This window comes from Patiria miniata, unplaced genomic scaffold (genome assembly GCF_015706575.1).
Source record: "Patiria miniata isolate m_02_andy unplaced genomic scaffold, ASM1570657v1 HiC_scaffold_29, whole genome shotgun sequence".
In the NCBI taxonomy this organism is placed as follows: domain Eukaryota; kingdom Metazoa; phylum Echinodermata; class Asteroidea; order Valvatida; family Asterinidae; genus Patiria; species Patiria miniata.
The window spans coordinates 2,503,856-2,526,703 of record NW_024037068.1 but is presented as its reverse complement, the minus strand read 5'-3'; the positions used below and the strand labels follow the sequence as shown (position 1 = coordinate 2,526,703).

General features: G+C 39.7%; 1 protein-coding gene, 1 long non-coding RNA gene and 1 pseudogene across 2 annotated transcripts; 1 reads left to right on the top strand and 2 right to left on the bottom strand.

The window, feature by feature from the left end:
- Positions 1–6,202: 6,202 nt before the first annotated feature.
- On the bottom strand, positions 6,203–9,641 carry LOC119735375. Its single transcript, XR_005272155.1, has 4 exons — positions 8,728–9,641; positions 7,733–7,931; positions 7,245–7,351; positions 6,203–6,916 (listed from the first exon to the last, which is right to left on the bottom strand). It is a non-coding gene; the product is annotated as an uncharacterized LOC119735375 (long non-coding RNA).
- A 3,117-nt stretch (positions 9,642–12,758) lies between these two features.
- LOC119735851 lies at positions 12,759–16,370 on the bottom strand (annotated as a pseudogene).
- A 4,883-nt stretch (positions 16,371–21,253) lies between these two features.
- On the top strand, positions 21,254–22,464 carry LOC119735850. Its single transcript, XM_038209788.1, has 3 exons — positions 21,254–21,332; positions 21,743–21,804; positions 22,089–22,464. Exons 1-3 carry the CDS (start codon positions 21,254–21,256, stop codon positions 22,422–22,424), a joined length of 477 nt encoding a protein of 158 aa, XP_038065716.1. The 3' UTR covers positions 22,425–22,464.
- The last annotated feature ends 384 nt before the right edge of the window (positions 22,465–22,848 follow it).

Here is a 22,848-nt window from a genome sequence, read left to right as displayed (position 1 = left end):
AGTCGTTGGTCTTGAAATGATGTAATTCTATGTTTGTTCATATTCCTTGTCTTACCCCTCCCCTCTCATCCTCTCCCCTTCCCACCCTCTCCATTTCATGTTTTTTTGTTTTTTATATATACTATTTTAGTCTTTCGCTGCTCTTGTAAAGTAAAGTTTTGTTTTTAATGATTAAACATTGTAAATGTTCTTTACAATTCCGCTGCTGGCGGCGAAAAAAGACATAATAATAATTCAATTAAAAAAAAAAAAATATGTAATATGGTTAATTATCTCGTTAAGTAAGTAATATTTAATTTAATTGATTATTGTGTGAGAAAAATTGAATTGAACTTGACTTTATTTCATCTCATAATTTACATGAGTACAAGGTGATAGGCAGATAATAAATACAATTAATAGAGATGTGGAATCCATAAAAAAGCTTAGTTTGTGGGTATGGACCCCGATAAATTATAAACACAACAAACATGAAAGAAACAAGACAATGGGGATGAAAGGCAAAAACCGGAATAAATGGAAATAAATTACAATAGTGTGTAGGTAAAAATGATGATAGAACAAAATCATTTGCATAATCAAGAAGAACACCTCTGATCAGTAGCTAAACGTTAATAGTGAAAAAGACTCAAAGTTGAATTAAACAAGAGAAAATCGATTCCATTATAAAGTGAAAATAAAGAATACGTACATGTCAAAAAGTATAATTAGAATGAAATAATCACAATTTTATTTGAGCGTATACATTAAAATATGACAAGATAATGTGCTAACGCGGCTTAGGCGTATTTATTTTAAAGGAATTGCTTGAAGGTTTTTTTAAATATGATATCAGATTTGGTATTATGCAAGGGCCGTTGGAGGGAGTTCCATAGCTTGGGACCTTGGAAGGGAATGGCTTTTTGGGTGAGTGTGGTACGGACTTGGGGGAGATGATAATGGGCAGATTGTCGGGTTGCATGAGAATGAATGGCGATGTTTCTAGTGAAAACCGATGCAAGACAACATGGAATAACATTCTGAGATAAATTGGTGCATGAAAATACCAAGCTGAAAGGTGTAAAGATCTTATATATTTAATGTTTTGTAAAAATAGAACATGGGATCGCTAGGGGCTTTGAAATGGGCAATGAATATAATAAGCAGAAGAAGCCTTCTTCTGGAGTACAAGGAGTCTGTTTAGGTGACACCTGGCTGCGTTCCCCCAGGCTAGAATTCCATAGTTTAAGTAGGATAAAACTAGAGTATTATACAAGGTAAACAAAATATGATGGGGAATACATGTTTTTATTCTGTTAATAACACCTATATTTCTTGAAACAATTTTGCATAAATGGTCAATGTGATATTTCCATGACAACTTATTGTCAACGAGTATACCTACAAATTTAGTGCTAGTAGTTTCAGAAATCATTGCATTTTCAATATTAATAATTCGTGGTAATTTTTGGAGAGTGCAGCTAAATAACATACACTTCGTTTTCTTTAGGTTTAGAGATAATTTGTTGGATTTGATCCAGTCCGATACTTTAATTAATTCGGAATTTACAGTATTAATTAGAACATCAATATCTTTATAACTGTAAAATAAATTTGAGTCATCAGCAAAAAAAATGTATGACAAGAGATTAGAAGACCTAGTGAAATCATTTATGTAAATAAGAAAATGTAGAGGTCCCAAAATAGAACCTGGAGGAACTCCACAGGTAAGGGTTTTGACTTTTATGGCCAAGAAAGCCTTTGGTATGACTCTGTTGAGGGTAGAGATTACACTAAGTTCGGTACCATGGGGGGGGGGGGTCCGCTCATAAGTCCGACGAATCATAGGTCCGACGCCTCATAAGTCCGACAAAATCGCATCCCCTAACCAAATAAAGGCCCATAAGTCCGACGCCTCATAGGTCCGACGCCTCATAAGTCCGACGCCTCATAGGTCCGACGCCTCATAGGTCCGACGCCTCGTAAGTCCGACAAGTTAAACGTCTCGTTTTTCCGTTGTCGGACTTATGAGGCGTCGGACTTATGAGGCGTCGGACCTATGAGGCGGAATAAATAAATGTTATGCCTCATAAGTCCGACGCCTCATAAGTCCGAAATGTCGGACTTATGAGGCGTCGGACCTATGAGACGTCGGACTTATGATACGGCCCCCATGGGGGTCGTTTGCTTCATCAAGCCCGTGCAGGATAAAGCAGTTTCGCCGGCTGTACTGCTCCAGGTCGTCAATTTTAACCAGTAGCTTGCTGTTGACTTCTTGGTAGGAAGAGCATTTCCGCTCCAGGGCTGAGATAGAGTTGTCCTGGCGATCCGTGACCATCTCCAGTGACTGGTATATGTCTTGTTTGACATCAGATCCAAGTGCTTTGGCTACGTTGGAGATGAGGATGTCTGACTGCCCGAGCTTCTCGACAACCGCGCTAATGTGATCCGGGTTGTCTACCAATTTCGCCACCAGGGCATCTGCGACAGCTGCAGCGATGAGCTTAAGGATAGATGGGTCCGAGAGAATTGCCTTGGTAAGTGTTGATTTTAGTTCATCATACAGTACAGTGGCCTCGCCGGTTGGGGTGCTGCCGATGGCGTCATCAGGTCTTGGTTTTGGCGCAATGGCCGGCGAACCGCCGCCATCTTTGTTGGTTTCATTGGCTGTGCGGGAAGAGGATCTAAGCTTGCTTTTTGCCGACTTTTGCTCACTCCTTTTTACTGATGTCGGCTTAAACTTGTTGTATAACGACAGATACACACGTGAATAGTGAATAAAGTAAGGACACTGCTTCCACGTGCATAGTGAATAAAGTTTCATTGATACTTGTAACAAGCAAGTGTCCATTGCATCTTCCGTTGCCTCTTGTAGTGGCCAAACCCTGCCAACTGTGTCTAGCCCTTGCTGCAAGCACACTTGCCACCATGGCGCCTCCCTTTTACTTAATCCGGGGAATACCTCGTCAAACCATATCTTGGATTGGAAGAGTATTTTCATTGCTTGGGCAGAGATGCCAGGGGTACTGTACAGGTTCCAAAGAAATACTTTGTCTGCGAGGTCGGTACCAATGTCACCGTCGTGGTACATGTGGTCGTGGATCTGGCATAGACGATCTAGATGATTGATGGGTTTTCTCGTCATATCGTGTGTACCCGGTCCGCAATAGTTGTATCCCCACAGGTGGGCAGCAAAGGGAATAAAGGGCTTGCTGCATTCTGTGGCGGAGCGAAATAGGGGTCCCACATGTTCTGCTCTTTCTGGATTGTCCTCCAATCTTTCGTAGGGGTTGGCCCATGGAAAACCCACTCTCCTCTCTGCTTCTTTGTGTTGATCTTGCCATTCTTGAGTCAATAACCTCACCCATTCGAGGCGGTGGAGTAAATTGGACCAACTGCAGTCATTTACATAGTCTACTTTAATGGGAAGAGGGCTGTCGAGTAGCGCTTCTGCAAGCTCGAGTTGTACGCTCTCCGGTTGGTTTTGGGGTTCGAAGTTGAGGCGGATGAGTTGATCTTTCGTCGAGTCTCCGTAATTGCTCGGATATTTCACGGGAGGCATCTTCTAATGCTACCAGATGATTAAGGGTGCCCAAATACGTCTGTAAGCAACGAGTGTCTAGCACCGACTGAAATAAGTAGATGGAAGTGATTGCAAAGATCAGGAAACCCGTTAGTAAGATCAGGACCCACCCTATGTCCCAACATTCCGGGCACGGCGTTTCTTGGGCATCCATTTTTGTTTATGGCGGCGTAAGTCCCTCAGGAGTAGGTTTAGAAAGTTTATCAAGCACTTGAGAAAGACAACATACAAGTCTGCAAGTCTCATATAACACGTAATTTAATTGAATCAACGCTGTTAATATTAATACGTCTTTACACATTGGTGACATCTTTGCGAATGAACCATCAGTGTCATTGACTCTTCGTGTGGTTCCGCATTACAAAACAAAACCTACGCACTCCGCAACACTTTTAACAATTAATTTAACCGCGTAGGAATTTTAACACAACATTATATACATTATTTACATTTAATCCATCGCATACGCGGTCGATAAAACTGATAAGTTAACCGCGTAGTCATACAATATAGACACATAGCTGTGGTCGCGTACGTTCATGTCTCTAGAGTTCGCTTGAAGGTTTGGCAGAGGTGATGGATTGACAGGCTTCCGAGAGAGTGTCCATGTTCGACCGGAACGACCCGGACGCCAACCTGGCGGCTTCTTCTTCGGCACATAGCTTCTCCATTTCCGATTCGTCCATCGCTTCGGACGTAGTCGTCTTCCAGGTCTTGGCGGTTGAGTCCGAGAAGAGTGAGGGTGACTTGGGGGAGATTGTGGTGTCTCGGGGAAACGCTGACCGCATGGGATGCTGGAGGAGTCATCTGTTGTTGTACTACACAAGTCTATGATGCTACTTGTTCTCCGATGCGACGGGGAGTACAAACTTAACTGGCTCATCACTCGTCACTCAAAGTGTGATGGGAGGCAGGCTGGCTCTAGACAACAGACGCACATACATTGGGGATAGCCTGACTGTTTATCAAGGACAAACCACTGCACTCCCACCTGTTTTATTAGTATGTGCGAACATATTTATAGTCGTCAACTGATTAAATAGCCATTATCTTAGTAGGGGGCTCATGAATACGAACCCGGGAATCCCGGGTTCGCGAAAGCCACATTAGACTGGGCTTGGTCCAGTAATGGATCTTTGCCTTTTCGATCACGCAGGGATCCAGGTAGGGTTCGTTTAGGACGATGAGACGTTTGTCAATACATTCCATCCACATGAACGTATATCCCCCGGATCCCTGCGTGTTTTGGAGAGTCGACGTTGTTGTTGGCCTCCCATGTCACCTCCAGTGTCTCCAAGTCATTGTCCAGACTGCTCATCTGTGTCAGGAGTCTCGCCTTCTGAAACCTGTCTCTCCAATTCGATGCAAAGTAGACTTTCTCTACTCTGGCCTTCACTTCTGGGGATTCGAACTTCATGACTCGTGTGATGAAGTCGTTCGATGATCTAGGTGCCCATTTGTCCATGAGTTCCATGAGCAGCTGTAAGTCTGGCTTTTTGTCGAGATCTCTGCCCAGATACTTGGGTTTGGGCTTTTCTACGGTCCCTCTTGTCACTGCTTTGGCTGCTCTCATGACGTCTACCTCTTCATCGGTCGGTTTGATCTTGAAGATGCTGTCTTGCTCCGAGCGGTGGGTAGGAAGGTGACTGTAGATTGGGATACGGGGGGGGGGGGGGATTGAGAGGTAGGTTACCATCGCCTTCGGGTCGCGAAGGCGACCCGAAGGCGATGGTAAGCCAACCACGCTAACCCACAGGCCAAAAAAAAATTTATTTGACGTCATCCCACGCAGACTAGGCACCGCGCCTACGCATTCGCTTCGAAAGAGGACCCTCACACAAATTTATTACCTTATTTAAACCATCGCCTACGCGGTTAACAACAACTAATAAGTTAACCGCGCACTCTAAAAACAGATTGGTTGAAATAACCAATATATTGGTCAAATTCAACCAATGTGGTTGGTAGATATGTGTCCAACCAATCTATTGGTTAAAATAACCAATCCGAAATGGTTTGCTTTTTAACCAATTTATACTGGTCAGAATACTAACCAACATGTCTTGGTTGTTTATTTAACCAATCAAGATTGGTTACCTTTTCAACCAATCCATAACCAGTCTTGATTGGTTAATTTTCCAACCAACCGACATTGGTTAGAATACTAACCATCACATATTGGTCAAAACAACCAACATATTGTTAAAGATAACCAATTATATTGGTTGGAATGACCAATCTTATTAGTTAAAGATAACCAATTGTATTGGTTGGAATGACCAATACTATTGGTTAAGTTTGACCAATTACATTGTTTGGAATGACCACTAATATTGGTTAAGTTTGACCAATTACATTGTTTGGAGTTACCAATCTTATTGGTTAAAGTTGCCAAGTGGTTTAATTTGTTTACAAAACAAAAACATTTAATAAACCAACAAAATTGCTGGGATTTATTCTCTGCATGTAGGTTTTATTTCAAAGAATATCAGTACGTACATTTACAATAGACACAGCGACTAGATTCACATTCTGAACTATAATAAAGTTGAGAGTTTACGAGTTGAATTGATTCATATTTAAGATGAAATATCATTGCTCTCTGAATTGGAGTGAGAATTAAATATCAAGGAACAGGATTACAATTTTGAATTTAAAACGGATGCAAGCATCTAGAGCATCACTGCTGTTGCAGATTGAATTGGTGCTGTGTTTTAAACAAAAGACAAACAAAAACCAAACGACCTGGCCATGCATGAAACATGCTTAATAAGTGGATATTATATTTTAGTCACCCTCTTCCTTGGATTATGTAAAATTTAACTTTTAGTATGGAAGTTCGATGATATTTAAGATTTGTACTTTAAGTTCAGCATTTGATTTCTTCAAATTGACAATTTGGCAGATAGACTTGCTGCATTGTCTTGTAATTCATTATAAATCTTATTAACTACATGTATTGCCTAATCTTGAAAGTAGATTTTTAAAAACTTAGTATAAATTGTTTTGATTCATCTCGAAAGGGAACAACTTAATTATTTACTAGATAAGTACAAGCTATTGAAAAAAGTTAAGTTGCTTTCCAAATGTTATTGCGTCACTTTTCACAAAATATATTTTTTGGCATCACTTTAATGAGAAAAATGAACTTCCCAAATTTTCAGAAAACCTTAAATATGTTATTTAAAAACTTTAAAACCATAAATGCTTATCTCAAAACAACTTTGCTACTGTCACCTCATTAACGAACTGAAGAAATGGTGCACTGGTATGTCTTGAGAGTTACTCCCCTCTCAGTGCATTCCTCGAATCCTTGTCCCTCCTCTGGATAAAGCTGGCAAGGTCTGTTCCACACTGAAAAGCAAGGTTCATAATATTATCAAATTTGAAACTCATAACTGTTGAAATACATGTAGTAGGTGCAAGTTTTCAGTCAGCAAGCTTCACATACGAAAAATATCATGTAGAAGCAACAAATCAATACCAAATTGCAAAGAATTAACTATATTAAATTAAGGTTCTCTTTTCCTTTCAGATAAAGTACCGCAAGTATTTAGTTCCATGCAGATTGATGTGTGTTATTGGTTACCCTGTCCATGTTACCTGGCGGCATTTAACATGTCGCATGCATTCTTTCCAAAACCTCATAAAACAAAGTTATCTCCAATGGTACCATGCATACCTTGTGGCCGTATGCTTGGCTTCCACTTTTCACCTTCGCAGTAGACACTGTTCTTGTGTAGCATCGGCAGTTTGACAAGCACTGTGTTGCAGCTACATGTATGTCCTCTGCAAAGAAGCAATCATGGAATAATAAAGCGGAGTGCATAGATAAATGCTTAATATTACAGCACTAGAAGGTGGTCATATCCAAAAAGAAATGCCAAATTTCCTTCAAGCGATGTCCAGCAGGTATACTGCTGTAGTCCCTCTCAAGGGGCCCATCTGACAAAAGAAGTTCCAGTCTTGTATACAACCTACACGACCAGTGTAATGGCCACTCTGACCAGGCTATCCCATGGCTATCAATGACCCTAGGGTGGTAACGTACAGTAGGTGCACGGTGGACTGCAAGTGCAACATTTCTTTAAAATATTGAACCACCCCTGTAATGTTCACAAAATGTATTATGCCAACAAAGGTCAGCTGAATAAAGAGGGCAAAACTAACCCAGGGCTGGGTAGTAGTCAGCATCCTCTTCATCATCGTCTTGACCAGGAACAAGATTCAGCTAGAGCTGCTACAAGGCGCACAGCTGTGTCATCGCAACGGTCTAGCTGTTTTTGTTTCAAAAACTTTGGTGCCACCATCTCCCACTTTGCGTTGAAATTGCCTGCTCCTTGAAGAGAAGCCGGAAGTCCTCATCAATCTGAGATACACAATAATGAAATATACAAACAACGCTAAGAAAAAATTATGCAGTGAAGATTACATATGTATCAGTAAACAAATACATGGGTTGTTTCTGGCCCAACCCTTCCCACAAAACCAAGACTTGTTAAGGAAAACTGACATCAGATTTTCTTAACACTGGAAAAGTACATGTATAATTCCAACTTCCCCAACAAAAGATCCAGTCTCCCCAGTTGCCTAGCACTTGCCTCTATACATGTCGTTGGATAGAACAACAGGGACGTAGATTGACCACAGTCAGAGCCCAGGCTAGTCTGGCTACTTAATTACCCAACCATATGTCTCTGGAATGTCCACCCAGGGCTTGGGCCACGAGGCCTGGTTGGGCGGCTATTACACAATCTGTAGTGGCCTTAAACTAAAGTCAGAAAATCTGAACTCAAAACAACTGAATTCGAACTAAACACAAATAATTTGTAAACAAAACCACTAGAAAAAAAATACATATAATACACTCTCGGAAATTAGAGTTATTTAAGCAAAATAACATACAATTCCAAAAAAAAATCAAGAAATAAATCCACACTCCAAAACCAGAATATGGTCAATTTTAGTGACCATAGCATACGTAATGTTCACACAGTGAAAGAGTTAAACAATGCTGTGAACAACTGGCAGTAAAACTGTAAAAAATACTAGATTTCTTCAAGCCCCCTAAAACAGTCTTTAAAGACATTGAACAAAATAGTCTATAGCTTTCATCAAAGTACATAAACCAGCAAATTTTGCCAAGATAAAAGACAATTTCTTACCTGAAACAGAGAGACAAGCAAGCAGCGGATTGTCGAAGCATGGAGCAAGGATCGAGTAGCAGTTTGAAATCGCATGCGTGGCTAGGGGACATTCCACTTTTATTGAGGGTCATTCTATTGTAAATGCAGTAAATTAAATGTTTGACATCTTTGACAAACAGGATTGGAATTTCAATTCCTTTTTTGCAATCAAATCTCTTATTATTGACAAAGATTTTTTTACACATTTATTTTCTATTTCTCTTTGGAATTCCTGTGAGAAGCTGGAACACTGGATATCTCACACCCAAAAATAGTAGATTTGGTCCAACCGCTAGCAACCATGCAATATGGATTGGTTGATAAGGTTGAATCAACCAATGTGATTGGTTACCGGAAAACCATCCTAACTGGACACAAGTTGACCAATATATTGGTTAATCTCGATAAGGATTGTTCATGTCTGAAATGAAAACTTCAGGATTGCTTCATTGCTGAACCAATGTGATTGGTGGCTTCCTATTGGTCATTATTCCAATGTCAACCATTGAAGATTGGTTCATTGCTGGCCCAATGTGATTGGCTGCTTGAAAACTAACCTATTTGTGACCAATAAGCATTGATTCGTTACTCAACCAATGTCATTGGTGGCCGCCGAGCAGCAACATATTGGTTAAAGGATTGGTTTATTGCTCAACCAATGTGATTGGTTGCCGAGCAACCAACATATTGGTCGCTATTGACCAATGTATTGGTTAAAGGATTGGTTTACTGCTCAACCAATGTGATTGGTTGCCGAGCAACCAATATATTGGTCGCTATTGACCAATGTATTGGTTAAAGGATTGGTTTATTGGTTAACCAATGTGATTGGTTGCCAAGCAACCAATATATTGGTCACTATTGACCAATGTATTGGTTAAAGGATTGGTTTATTGCTCAACCAATGTAATTGGTTGCTGAGCAACCAACACATTGGTTACTTTAGACCAATGTATTGGTTAAAGGATTGGTTTATTGCTCAACCAATGTGATTGGTTGGTGGACAACCAATGTATTGGTCACTAGTTAACCAATATATTGGTTAAGAACAACCAATATGGGGTCAACCAATTAGATTGGTAGTTTATTCAACCAATCCGTTTTTAGAGTGTAGGTTTCCATATGTTTTTGTCTTGGTGCACGCAAGTCCAACTCATACGCGATCGTGCACCAATAATATGATAGCCACGTAGGTTTACCATCTCGTCCCCTATGTGTTTATGTATAATAAAAATTTACAACTTTTTTAATAGATTTTTCCCAGTATGCGCATTACTGGTGCACGAAGCGCCCTCATCATCCAATCATTATGCCCCCCCCCCCAAAAAAAATCAAAATTTCAACCATTTTCATTGTCAAACCTGAGGTTAAAAGAGTGTTAGAAAAAAGGGATCCGGAAGTCGTGAGTCCTAGGGTATCCGGAAGACGCAGTGACCGATACTGATTACAACGCACTTATTTTCCAGTTGATTCCGGGTCGTTCCGGCAGTGTTCCGGGTGTTTCCGGTAAAATCCGGTTTGTTCCGGGTACGTTCCGCACGAGTCCTATGCCACCTTTTGTTACGCCCCAACTATCGCATCAGTCCCAACTATAGTTGGGACTGTCCCAACTATAGTTGGGACTGTCCCAACTATAGTGCGGCAGTTGGGTCGGCCCAACTATAGTTGGGACTGTCCCAACTATAGTGCGATAGTTGGGTTCGCCCAACTATAGCTAGGACTGGAGTTCCATGGTGCATGCTGGCACCATGTATTCGTCGTGCATGTGTGTTGCATACAGGGCCGGCCTGCCACGTGGCACTGCCTAAATGGATGAGTTGTCCAGCGTGGCCGGCCAACTATAGGGCCCCACCCATAGTTAATGTCAAAGCGGTCCCAAGTAAAGTCGGACATGTAACAGAGCTGTAGGGAATGTTTTATAGTCGTACATCAATGTAAACTATAGTTGGGACCGCAAAATAAAAATATTGCAGTGGCCCAACTATAGATGGGCCCCACCCATAGATAATTTCATTGGTCCCAAGTCAAGTCAAATGTGTGTAAGAGTTGTAGGGAATGTTTTATAATCGTACAACAACGTACACTATAGTTGGGACCGCAAAATAAAAAGACTGGGGTGGTCCAACTATAGATTAGCCCCATCAATAGCTAATTTCAGTGGTCCCCAGTAAAGTCAGACGTGTATCGGAGCTGTAGGGAACGTTTTATAGTTGTACATCAATGTAAACTACAGTTGGGACACCGCAAAATAAAAAGATTGGAGTGGCCTAACTATAGATGGGCCCCCTTGATAACTCCCAACTATAGTTGGGCCCCCTTGATGACTCCCAACTATAGTTGGGCCAGCCCAACTATGGAACTACAGTTGGGACCGTCCCAACTATAGTTGGGACCGATACCATAGTTGGGGCGTGACATATACATTTGTATACATTTCAATGTATACATTGGTTAACGCATAGAGTAAAAGGAGATGTACGGTGTACGCTCACTCCCATTTTGATTCTCGTAGAGATAAGACGTGTTTCAAATGGTTAACTTGGAGTTCAGACAATCGACTTGCTACGTTCTCATTACTTTTACATTGGTCGATGTTAACACGCTAAAACACACAAAAACCAATATCAAATATGTATGTACATACACTCAATGTGAGACATGACACCTTAACATTATTTTGAAGACAACTTCCACCATAAAACAATCAATTTCACTGTTAATCACAGAACATCAGAAGCAGCTTTTTTTTTTCTTGTATTACTTGAGAATTATGTAGATAGTTAGATTGATGGTTTGAATTCTTTGTTACCCCTTTAACTTTCCTGAAAATGATGTTTGAACTTATTTCCTTCATAATCACATTAATTCCTGTTTCTTGATTAGTTTTCTGATGCTGTCATAACTTCCTGAATTATTGTCGTAGTGATATAATAGTCACTTGCCATGGCTTTATCAGATATGATTATCTGCCTTTGGACAACGGTTGGCGACTTTTCAATTGCAGTTTGTACTGTCATTTTCATTGCTATATTATCTTGTGCATTTCTAAACTGCACCAATGACTGTAATTGTGGGGGCTCAACATGTGCTTTGTGTTTGTTCATGTGATGAAGTTTGAAGTCTTCGGAACACTGTTTTAAAACTGTGCCCTTTCCACTTTCAGAAGCAGGAAAATATGCAGAAGGAAATGAGATCAAGTTTCCTCATATTTTTTAAATGAACATGGTAGGGTTGGCTGATACAAATCACGTTGATTTAAATCACTGGTTTGAATTGCGATTTTAATCCAAGTTGCACCCCTATTATCAATGGTGGTCTAACACCTTTGATATGTTGCAAATTTTGAATTATAAGTCCAGTCCAATACATTAAAGGAAAGGAACCATTTGGATTGATTGGAGTGGGACACCGTCAGAGCGACTTTTTAAACTGTAAATTAGTAAATATTAATGTAAAATCACTTGTCCCCACATGGTTGGGCCGTAAGAGAACGTACTCAACACCAATTAGATTTTGGAAAGGTCAGTAGAATGCGGTTGAACTTGTAGTGACTTAACTTACAAAATTACCTTGTCTTGTGAACAAAAATGTTAATAAATGCACGATGAAGTAAGACAACTGATTTAAAGTCCGGGATTTACTCTCTCAGATCGAGTTGAGTCCTTGATGTACGGTATTAATATAGAAGTGATGTTAATAATTAAACCAATTTTAGTTGTATTATACCAGTTAGATATATATCTACCAGAAATATATAGTGCACCTCTTTGTTTACTAATGTACCATACATTTAGACATGTACACGTATAGCCCTAACAGTCCTGAATCCTCCAATTTTAATATGATTTTGCACACCCCTAACATGTGTACCTATTCGTTTTCCATATACTGCTGTGCACACTGTTTCTAAGATGGCGGTTTTATATTTGAAGATTAAGTTTCTTCAATATAATTTTCTCTCCTCACTGACCTTGACCGATGACAGGTGGATGACTTGCGGCGTGGGGTACTTATTCTGTTGGAAAAGAAATGAATGAAAAACAGGTAGAAGTAAATATTAACATTTAAGTCATACAATAGGCTATAGATTGCAGTACATGTACATCGGTATCTATAGAAACATGTTTGAAGCTACGGTAAGTTATTAATCATTTCATGAATATGTAATGTTATTGCTGATTTACATGGAAATACTTCACTTCAGCCAAAATTATGTAAATTTCAAGCCATGTACAGTCGAATCTTTTTGTTACAAATTCTGGTTAATTAACCAAAACATCCTTGGTTTTGACTGCATTTACATGTTTAATGAATGTACACAATGAACGGGGCAAGCACCCACTTAAGGAGAAACACAAACAAACATTTAGGCTGTTTCCGCTGAGTTAATTTGTATTATAAATGAGAGTTGACGCTACACATGTCATTATTTTGTACATAATATGCTATTTATGTAGGTATACTGTACCAGTGGCGTAGCCACCGTGTTGGGGGGGGGGGGGCGACCGCCCCCCCCCTGAAACCTTGTCGCCCCCCCCCCCCCCCCCCCCCACTGAGATTTTGAGTTTCTAAAAAAATTATCATTGATCTACATGACGCAATGGGCCCTATTATGTACTACAATGTATCTTTTGCTTAGAAAATATTGGTTAACGGTGGTCAGAAATTGCCTCAGATAGCACCACAGAGCATTTAGAATCCAACATTTTTCGGGGCCCTCAAGCGGGCCCCGAACCCCACGCCTATAGCTCAGAATTCTGGTAGCTGATTCAATGACTCCAACCTCGAAAACAATGTTCGCAAAATTTTCTTATGCCTTTAGCTGAGAAAACCTCGAAAATTATGTTTATATTATTATCTTTTGTGCTAAGATAATTATTGGTTAAAGTGGTAAGAAATTGCTTCAGATCACACCACAGAGCATCGAAAATCCATTTTTTTTTCGGGGCCCTTGAGCGGGCCCCGAACCCCACGCCAATAGCTCAGAATACCGATAGCTGATTCAATGTCTCCAACCTCAAAAACGATGTTCAACTAATTATCTTTTGCCAAGAAAATATTAGTTAAAGCATGGAGGAAAGTCGTGAGAAGTTGCTTCAAATCACACCACAGAACATCTAGAATCAAATTTTTTTCGGGGCCCTTAAGCGGGCCCCGAACCCCACGCCGTAAGGGCTTCGCGCTTCGCGCTTGCATCAGTTGTGATCAAGGTATGTCCCCCCCCCCCACTTTTGAGAAGCGATTGACGCCCCTACTTGACGCCCCCCCCCCATGAAATGTTCCAGGCCCCCCCCCCCCTCACTGAAAAATTCCTGGCTACGCCACTGTACTGTACTAACCTCCATCCATTTCTAAAAGCCGTTTGCCCAGTTTTGTGATAACTTAATCAGCAAGAGGGGCCTGGTAAATGTTATAATTGACCTGAATGACCCATGTGCTTGTAGACGAGTGCTCTCTGAGGTTGGGGTACATCAAGAGAAGCATAGGTTGTGCTCCCCCGGTGGCGCATATGTGTTGCGCTTACTATGTTTGGAGCTTCCAGGTTTGCTATGGAACACACTTCTTTGACAGTGTGCCGGCCGGATATGTGGTTCTCTGACTGCAGTATGCTGGGAAACATGTGTATGTTGCTGGGATTTATCCCAGCTGTGTTCCTGGCCTCCTTGCTCGCAATTATGGCCATGGCTGCCTGGCAGTCCGTTGGGATAAGCACCGGTTTGATACGTGATTTTCATCTCGGCAAACAACTGTCATTCCACCTCGTCCAAAGCACGGAACTTTTGTCTGCTCAACCATGAACCTGCATCAGCCTCCTCCCACTCCTCTCAACAACAAGCGAGCAGGCTCTTCACCTCGCCTGAAAGTAAACATTGTGATTCTGCAAGCTCCCAGGTCCCGAAGCTTCACAAAGTCATGTGAATCCCAAAAGGTGTATTTGCCTGTCGTCATCTTTTGAATTGTGTTGACTGTAAAGTCTTTTTATGTCCTGCTAAAGTGCGAGTTTCTCGGGTTTCCTTAGCTTTACCTGTTTGTGAGTGTTCAGTTGGTAGGTAGCATCGCCAAAGATGAAGTTATGATGGGGTTCTAAAACCTGCACGAACTTTTCAACTTCGTCGACATCTTTATCCCAGCCTTGTACATGTATGTGGTAAGTCCCTTTAACAATCTTTGCGGTTATCTTCAGTAGATCTTCAATCCTGCTTTGATTCCAGATCCAGATGTGTCTTTGACGTTGCAAGTGTATTCAGTGAACGCCCCCTGTAGTACGTCACATTGCTGTCGATTAAACATATCAGCTGCTGTTTCGGTACCTTTGACTGGTTTGTCACTTTCCGGATTCTTTTGTCGAAAGACAAGATGCAACGATCCAAGACGTCGCATGTCTGATCGAACTGACCAAAAGAAGCCTGGGCCTCCGTACCGTATAAAGCACCAACTTGCTGCTTAACATATAAGACGAACTACTGTCAGTGGTGTCATGACTGTGGCTCGATGGTATCAGGTATGTCAGAATCAGTTTTGGAGCTGCAAATCGATGGAACTTGACCAGTTTCGATAATTCACGGTGCACACTTGTTCGGCATCCACACGCCATTCACACTCATCAGAGAGCATGTCCAATGTTCGATCAGGTGATCTTTATATCACGTGATATTTATGAACCACTTTTTTGTTTATTTATTTATTTTTTATTTATTCATTTATTTATTTATACCTTTATTTATCCAGGTTAAACCCTAACAGCAAAAAGCTGGTTTTCATTTGGGCCCCGCATTAAAATAATATGAATTTTAAAAAATCGTCTGAATCACTTGGCTACGGCTGGACGTTTCTAAAACGGGTCTATGGAAAGTGTGGCTGTATGTGTCAGTAACAAGTTTTAGAGCGTCACTGCGAGAAGTTATTTGTGGCCTATAACATATTTCATATTTTATATTCGTTTTCATGTTGTTGTCATTAGCCTACATTTCGTCCCTGGTGACTTAAATCGTTTACGATAGGTTTTCCCGGCTATTTTAACACTTGTATCACACGAATTCCCTATATCGATACTTTAATTTCGTCCCCGAACATCGCCAAGCTCAATTCTCAATTTGAATTTCAAAAAGCCACCACTAGATTTCATTTAAGGTTCAGTATAATTCAAATTGTTAGCACTCCGATTCGTCCAAAATCTTTGAAATTCGTCTCGTGAAGCAATCGGCGTTGAATTGAAAAAGCAAATTCGTTTTTTGTCATTCGTTTTAATGTTCATGTCGTCACATTTCGTCTCTGGTGACTTAAAACGTTACCATTAAAAATGTGCCCAATCTTTGGACTTGTTTGCGCATTAAATAAATTTTAATTTTTAACAAATATTTTCGTATAAATGAAAGTATAGCTGTAGGTTTTGAGTTTTCTTTGACAATTAACATTAAAATAAGAAATTGAACTTTCCCAATAATTATGCTCTTTGCTTAGCATATGAAAATTAAGCATTAAGATCAAACACCTTCGTAATGTTGCTCTTTTTTGTATATGTATATGAATAAAACAACAGAAATAAGGTATATCTATCAAAGAACAACATTACATGTAAGAAGGTCTTTGAACTTACAGGTAATGCTTAGTGTCCATGTCATAAGTGCATATTGTGAAATGTCAATTCCTGACTCTAATGTTAATTGTGAAACACAGAAATAAAAATTCATACCTTACAGCTAACTACTTTTATTTATACATATAAGGAAATATATGTCTAATTATCATCGTTTTAATACGCATAATTCTTCAAATAAGTCTACGATTTAAGTCACCGGGATGAAATGTAATGACAACAACATGAAAACGAATGACAAAAAACGAATTTGCTTTGTCAATTCAACGCCGATTGCTTCACGAGACGAATTTCAAAGATTTTGGACGAATCGGAATGCTAACAATAAGAATTATACTGAACCTTAAATGAAATCTAGTGGTAGCTTTCTGAAATTCAAATTGAGAAGTGAGCTTTGCGATGATCGGGGACGAAATTAAAGTATCGATATAGGGAATTCGAGTGATACAAGTGTTAAAATAGCCGGGAAAACCTTAGAAAATGCGCCCTATCTTTAGACTTATTTGAAGAATTATGCGTTTTAAAACAATGATAATTCAACATATATTTCCTTATATGTATACATAAAAGTAGTTAGCTGTAAGGTATGAATTTTTATTTCTGTGTTTCACAATTAACATTAGAGTCAGGAATTGACATTTCACAATATGCACTAATGACATGGACACTAAGCATTAAGTTCAAAGACCTTAATGTTGTTCTTTGATAGACATACATTATTTATGTTGTTTTATTCATATACATATATCAAAGAGCAACATTACGAAGGTGTTTGATCTTAATGCTTAATTTCAATATGCTAAGCAAAGAGCATATTGTGAAAGTTTAATTTCTGATTTTAATGTTAATTTTCAAAGAAAACTCAAAACTTACAGTTATACTTTCTTTTACAAGGAAATATCCGTTAAAAATTAAAATTTAATTAATGCGCAAACAAGTCCAAAGATTTGGCACATTTTGAATCGTAACGTTTTGTGTCACCAGAGACGAAATGTAACGACAAGAACATTAAAACGAATGACAAAAAACGAATTTGCTTCCACAATTCAACACCGATTGCTTCACGAGACGAATTTCAAAGATTTTGGACGAATCGGAATGCTAACAATTTGAATAATACTGCACCTTAAATGAAATCTAGTGGTGGCTTTTTGAAATTCAAATTGAGAATTGAGCTTGGCGATGTTCGGGGACGAAATTAAAGTATCGATATAGGGAATTCGTGTGATACAAGTGTTAAATTAACCGGGAAAACCTATAATAAAATAGTCATAACAAAGATAACAGCGCTTTTTTTTTCTGGCACCACCTACGGTATAATCTTACAAGTCTGCATGAAAATTTGTTGCATCCATGTATGTCCATATCCAAAGGCGTTCAATGGGTTCATGTATACCACCGTAACCGAGGAACCATAACCCCTTCATTTCCTTTTGAACAGTAATGTATGTCGGATGCTTATGGTACATTACAAACCACTGCTCTGTGCTTGTGTATTCTATGTGTAACCAGGTCGGGTTTTCGTTAACACTTTTACCCGACAGGTTCCTTACTCCAGCATTCATTTCATAACTTTTGTAATTTCGTGGTTGTGTCATTTCACACGTATGACATGCGAGCAGCCATTGCGATCATGCTTTTTGCCTAACGCCCTCTCGCGGCCAACTAAACTTTTTTTCACAGCGCGCGCCGCCTAGAATTTTGCTCAACTATGCAAAGGGCGTAGCGAGCAGGCGAGTTTAACATTCCACGCGCTTTGTTCAAATTAGATAGCTGACATTCCGGGTGTTTCGGTTAGTTTTCTTGTAAGGCTAGCTGCGAAATAACTTTGATTTCGATCCACTTGTTGCGTTCAAACCATCATTTTGCGAGCTCTTACTCTCCCCACGTTTATCTGCAAAGTTTGAGTGAGGCTCCCTAATAGCAGTAAAATATTTTCGTCTATTTTAACTGCTGATCTTCGATTTTCACATCGGACACGGAGAAGGCATGAACGTAGACCATCCCCAGTGGTGAGTAAATCCCTTGTCTGATATTTCAATTTTTTATGCCTAAAACCTTTTTATGCCTGAATCTTTTTATGCCATCATTTATGCAACATTCTGGTCTTTTGTATGTTTGTTTATTGCCATTTAAATAATTCTTCTGTTTGGGCAACAGTCATTTTATGCCACAGTTTGTTCCTTTACTAATGCATTTATAAAAAGTGTTTTGATTTACAAATAAGGAAAACTGTTTTTCCCAAATTACTTTGAATTAAATATCGTTAATAATGTATTTTGATCTGGAAGTTATTCCCATAATTCATTAGTCATTTTTTGTTTTTATGCATTTCAGATACTATCCTTGGAGTGACAGTTCACTAGCCTATTTTCCCTCTTTGACTGTCGTTTTATATACCCAACAAAGTTCCGTTTTATATACCCAACAAAGTTCCGTTTTATATACCCAACAAAGTTCCGTTTCATAAACCCAACAAAGTTCCGTTTTATATACCCAACAAAGTTCTATATACCCAAAGTTCATATATATACTGTAATTTCTTTTGTAAATACCTAATAATGTTTATATATATTGTCTCATATTTGTGCTGTAAATAAAACATTTGATATTATTGAGACAAACAAAAACTTCGCTCCACCCAAATTATTTTTTAGTGGAACCACTCGATTGTAAGGAGAGTGCCACATTTTAAAACTAATATATCCCACTCTCCCCGGTTACATATGTTTATGGGCACTGGGTTAATCTATAGGCTCACAAACCACTGATATGCTCTGTGATTGTGAATGGTAAGTTTGAGACTGGGCACTGGGCCAATCTATGGGCGTTCATTGCACAATGTTTTTGCTGTTGTAGTTGACGGCTTTTGGATTTGTTTACCAAACCCTGATTGTTATTTCCCCCCAAATTTCAGCATGTCTGAGCGGCTGTGGGGGATGCTTAAAGCCAGAGGGTTGAATCGAGAGACTGTAGACAATATGTAGAAGGAGAAGGTAAGGATGCTCGCCTAATAAACCATTGTAAAAGCCAAATATATACCATAGAGTACAAACAGCTTCATTGTGTTGGAAAGATTCTCTCCGTTGCTGATGTAGTTGCGTGTTATGAGTAGAAACCCCTCCACTTTTTTTTTTATATGCAATGAATAGTGGCGTACTCACATCAATAAAGGGAGGTTTTTGCAATCTGTATGGTTTTATGGCCTTGTGTGTTTTACGGTTCCCTCCAAACATACTGGACAAATGCATTCTGCTACCTTTTCTGCTAGATTGTTTTTCTTTGTATTTATATCTCTGAAATCAATATTTATTAATTTTCTTAATAATACAATTATTAGTGTTTTATTTGAACTGTGTGGCTTCTTCAGTGGAATCCATTGGTTTCCCATGGGTCACATAATCCATAATACAACAGACATTACAAACAATTGACATTTTGCCGAAATTCGTGTAAAACGGTCACCCTGCCTATATTAGGCACCCTGGTTACGACTTGCCCACGGTGCATCATGCACAACTAAATATAGTGCATATCAATTATGTGTACAGTAAAATGTGCCGCACATTTTATTCGGTGCACAATGCCCAGATCTCGAGAAGCACACTTCATCCATTCGCGTTCCACGCACACGTTTCAATTACACAAAAAGTACTATTTTGTAACGAAATGCACTGTGCTTGGCACTCTCTCCCGGTTATAAATAAACGAAAAAAATAAGAATAAATGCAAAGCCGGCCGCAGTTTTCAAGATGTTTGAATCAGTCGGGTGAGGCAACAAAACATTCTTTATTTTTGGCCTTACAAGCAAAAGTAATACATTTGTAAACATTTGTGCGCCGTGGTCATGCTGCTTGCCGGGAAAGTCTGTAGATGGGTCAAATTTAAATATACACAGGGATTCTAGATCGTGTTCAAAACATATGTGTGGCAATGTTTTTGTCATGCCACACGAAATTTCAAAAGGTATGGTGGTACTATATTCGACCTTTACAAAATCGTTGAAGGGTAAAATATTTCAAAATGATCCAAAATTTAGTAAAACTAAAATGTGTCCCTTGTTGAAACTTAGCCCCTTATTCCTGTCTAACATCAGGGGGTATTTTAGGGCACTTGATGTTAATTGCATATGGACCCCTATAGAACATTTCAGCTTGTTGTGAGCTATTTCCATGTTCTAACACAACTCTTGGCTTACAGCGCCACACGAATAAACACGTATACGTTATTCAGCGAGAAATGTGCACTTTGTCTTAAGAGCAGGAAATTGAACAAGTCGGGTCAAAATGAACTAGAATTTATTTTAGGATTCGAACCCATCCCGGATCTTGCCCATTTTGGGGGCGGGGTTCGATTTTTTGAAAGGGGTGTGCAAAAAAATGAACTTAGACATAACATTCTAACATACTAAACCTTTTTTTTTTAACCACTCAGGGTTGGCTGATTTAAAATAAATTTAAAAAAAATAATGCCACGTTGCTCCTGAGCATCACAAGGCGGCGCTCTTTGTGTACGATATTGCGTTGTTTTCAGCGCGTATTTGTTGTGGTGGAACCATAGGAACCTGTAAGAGAAGGGTGTAAGGGTGATGGGGATTATATTAGACACCTCGTAATTTTGAAAATCAAAACAGCCCCAAATCTTAAATACGCCAAAAAGTCTAATTTCAATCAAATAAATCAGATTGTTTTGAATGTTTAAAAAAATGGACAACCCTATTTTCGTTGGCATGGGTTAAATATGCACAATTTAATGCTTTTAACGCAAAGTGCACAATTTCTGCCAAATATGGAAATAAACACCGTAAGTGAGTTTTTACTGTTTCATCAATAGAGTTCCGAAGGCGAGCATGTGACACATGCTCGCCTTTGGAACTTTATTGATGAAACAGTAAAAACCCGATCATCCATGGGCAGATTCAAGTCCTCCTACAAGAACGCCCTCATCTCCCAATATGTGACTTACCTGATTTACACCGGTGTGGCGTGTAAGTCTGTCAAGCCAGCGAATTATATTTTTGAATATTCATGAGTCTACGTTTTTGGTCTTTATTTCATTGAATTCTGATAAGTGATAACTACATAACCATGGTAATGCCGAGCACAATATCTTTAGCTTTAAGATGAACAATGAAATGTCGCTTTTGTTTCATCGGTTCGGCATCACATCTCTCTAAAAACTTTTTAATAAAAGCCTAATTAATAACGAAATTTGGGTTAATACAGTGTTCTCCAAATTTGACATTTATTTCCCGGGTACATACTTCATCTATGACAACAAAAACTGCACAATACCATCTGGTATATCCTGAAGTATTTATTTTGGAACAATTTTGGAACAATTATATCTTAAATAAGGAGTAGTTTTGCTTACAGTTTTATGAATATTCCGTTTTAGATGCCATGCAAAATCCCCAATACAATGGCACACCTGGAACATTCGCGATTACAAGCCAACGGGTATTAATGCCCGTTATCACGCGTCTAGACAAGTCCGCTCAGTGCATTTCGTACTAGAGCCCAGAACAGTCGTGGTGTCTAGGATCCGTGGGAGAAGCAATAAGGGAAAAGTGTCTTTGCCAAGAGTACGTACCCGTACCTCAAAGCCGCGTAAAGACGCACACCGCGCCGTTGAAGTGACCTTTACACCATGCTCAGTCCTTATGTTCGTAGTTGCGGTTTCTCATTGCCTATAGAAATGATTTCTTGGTTGTACTATTTATTTTCTTCCATTTTTTTTTTAGATCGAAGAGGATGTCATTGTGAAAATGACCAACGACGAACTCAGCGAGTACATTCCTCGTAAAGGTGACCGGGTTGTCGTGAAGGCTTTCGCCCGGAAAGAGAAAAGTAGAACGCAAGCTGAGAAGAGGAAATCCACACTGCTTGAGAGCCTGGGGTCGAAAGTAGCATCAAAGTCAGGGAAGAAAGAACCCAAGCTGTTGAGTGACACCGAAGATGAATCGGACGGTTGCGCCCCTGGACCAAGTGATGATGGTCGGAAAAACAACACACATAAAGCAGCAGAAACCAAGAAGGGACACAAAAGCACGCAAGCGAAATCAGCATCAAAAAGTTGAAGGTCCATAATTGTTGGGTTCTCTATTTATGATGCCAAAGAGTCCAGGTACAAGCAGGTACGCGCCCCAATGGGTGGGGGAGTGCGTCACATTTCCATCGACAAAAATGCAACCAAAAAACAATTGATACATGCCATTTTTTCCTGATGGAGACAATTTTTATGGTTTACTAACTGACTTTAACTTCAACATCTCTACAGATGTTCATGGACGTCAGTTCGTTCATGGCAACGAGACAGTGCAGCTCTTGACCGAGAGACTTGGTCTGAAACACCTTTGATGCTATCTTCTGGCAAATTCCGACCTAGATGACGACAAATCACTAGGTGACACGGATGAAGACATGGAAGATGATCTACCAGATACGTTTCAGCACAAGCGATGGAGAGAAGATGAGACCGTCCCGCCAACCGTTGATGCGAGC

Bases quoted from the DNA above. Each gene is read 5' to 3' on its own strand.
- LOC119735850 (XM_038209788.1), top strand. From the start codon at position 21,254: ATGGGCAGATTCAAGTCCTCCTACAAGAACGCCCTCATCTCCCAATAT. The intron at 21,333-21,742 runs GTAAGTCTGTCA...ATTCCGTTTTAG, and splicing joins GATTTACACCGGTGTGGCGT to ATGCCATGCAAAATCCCCAA. The intron at 21,805-22,088 runs GTATTAATGCCC...TTTTTTTTTTAG, and splicing joins TCGCGATTACAAGCCAACGG to ATCGAAGAGGATGTCATTGT.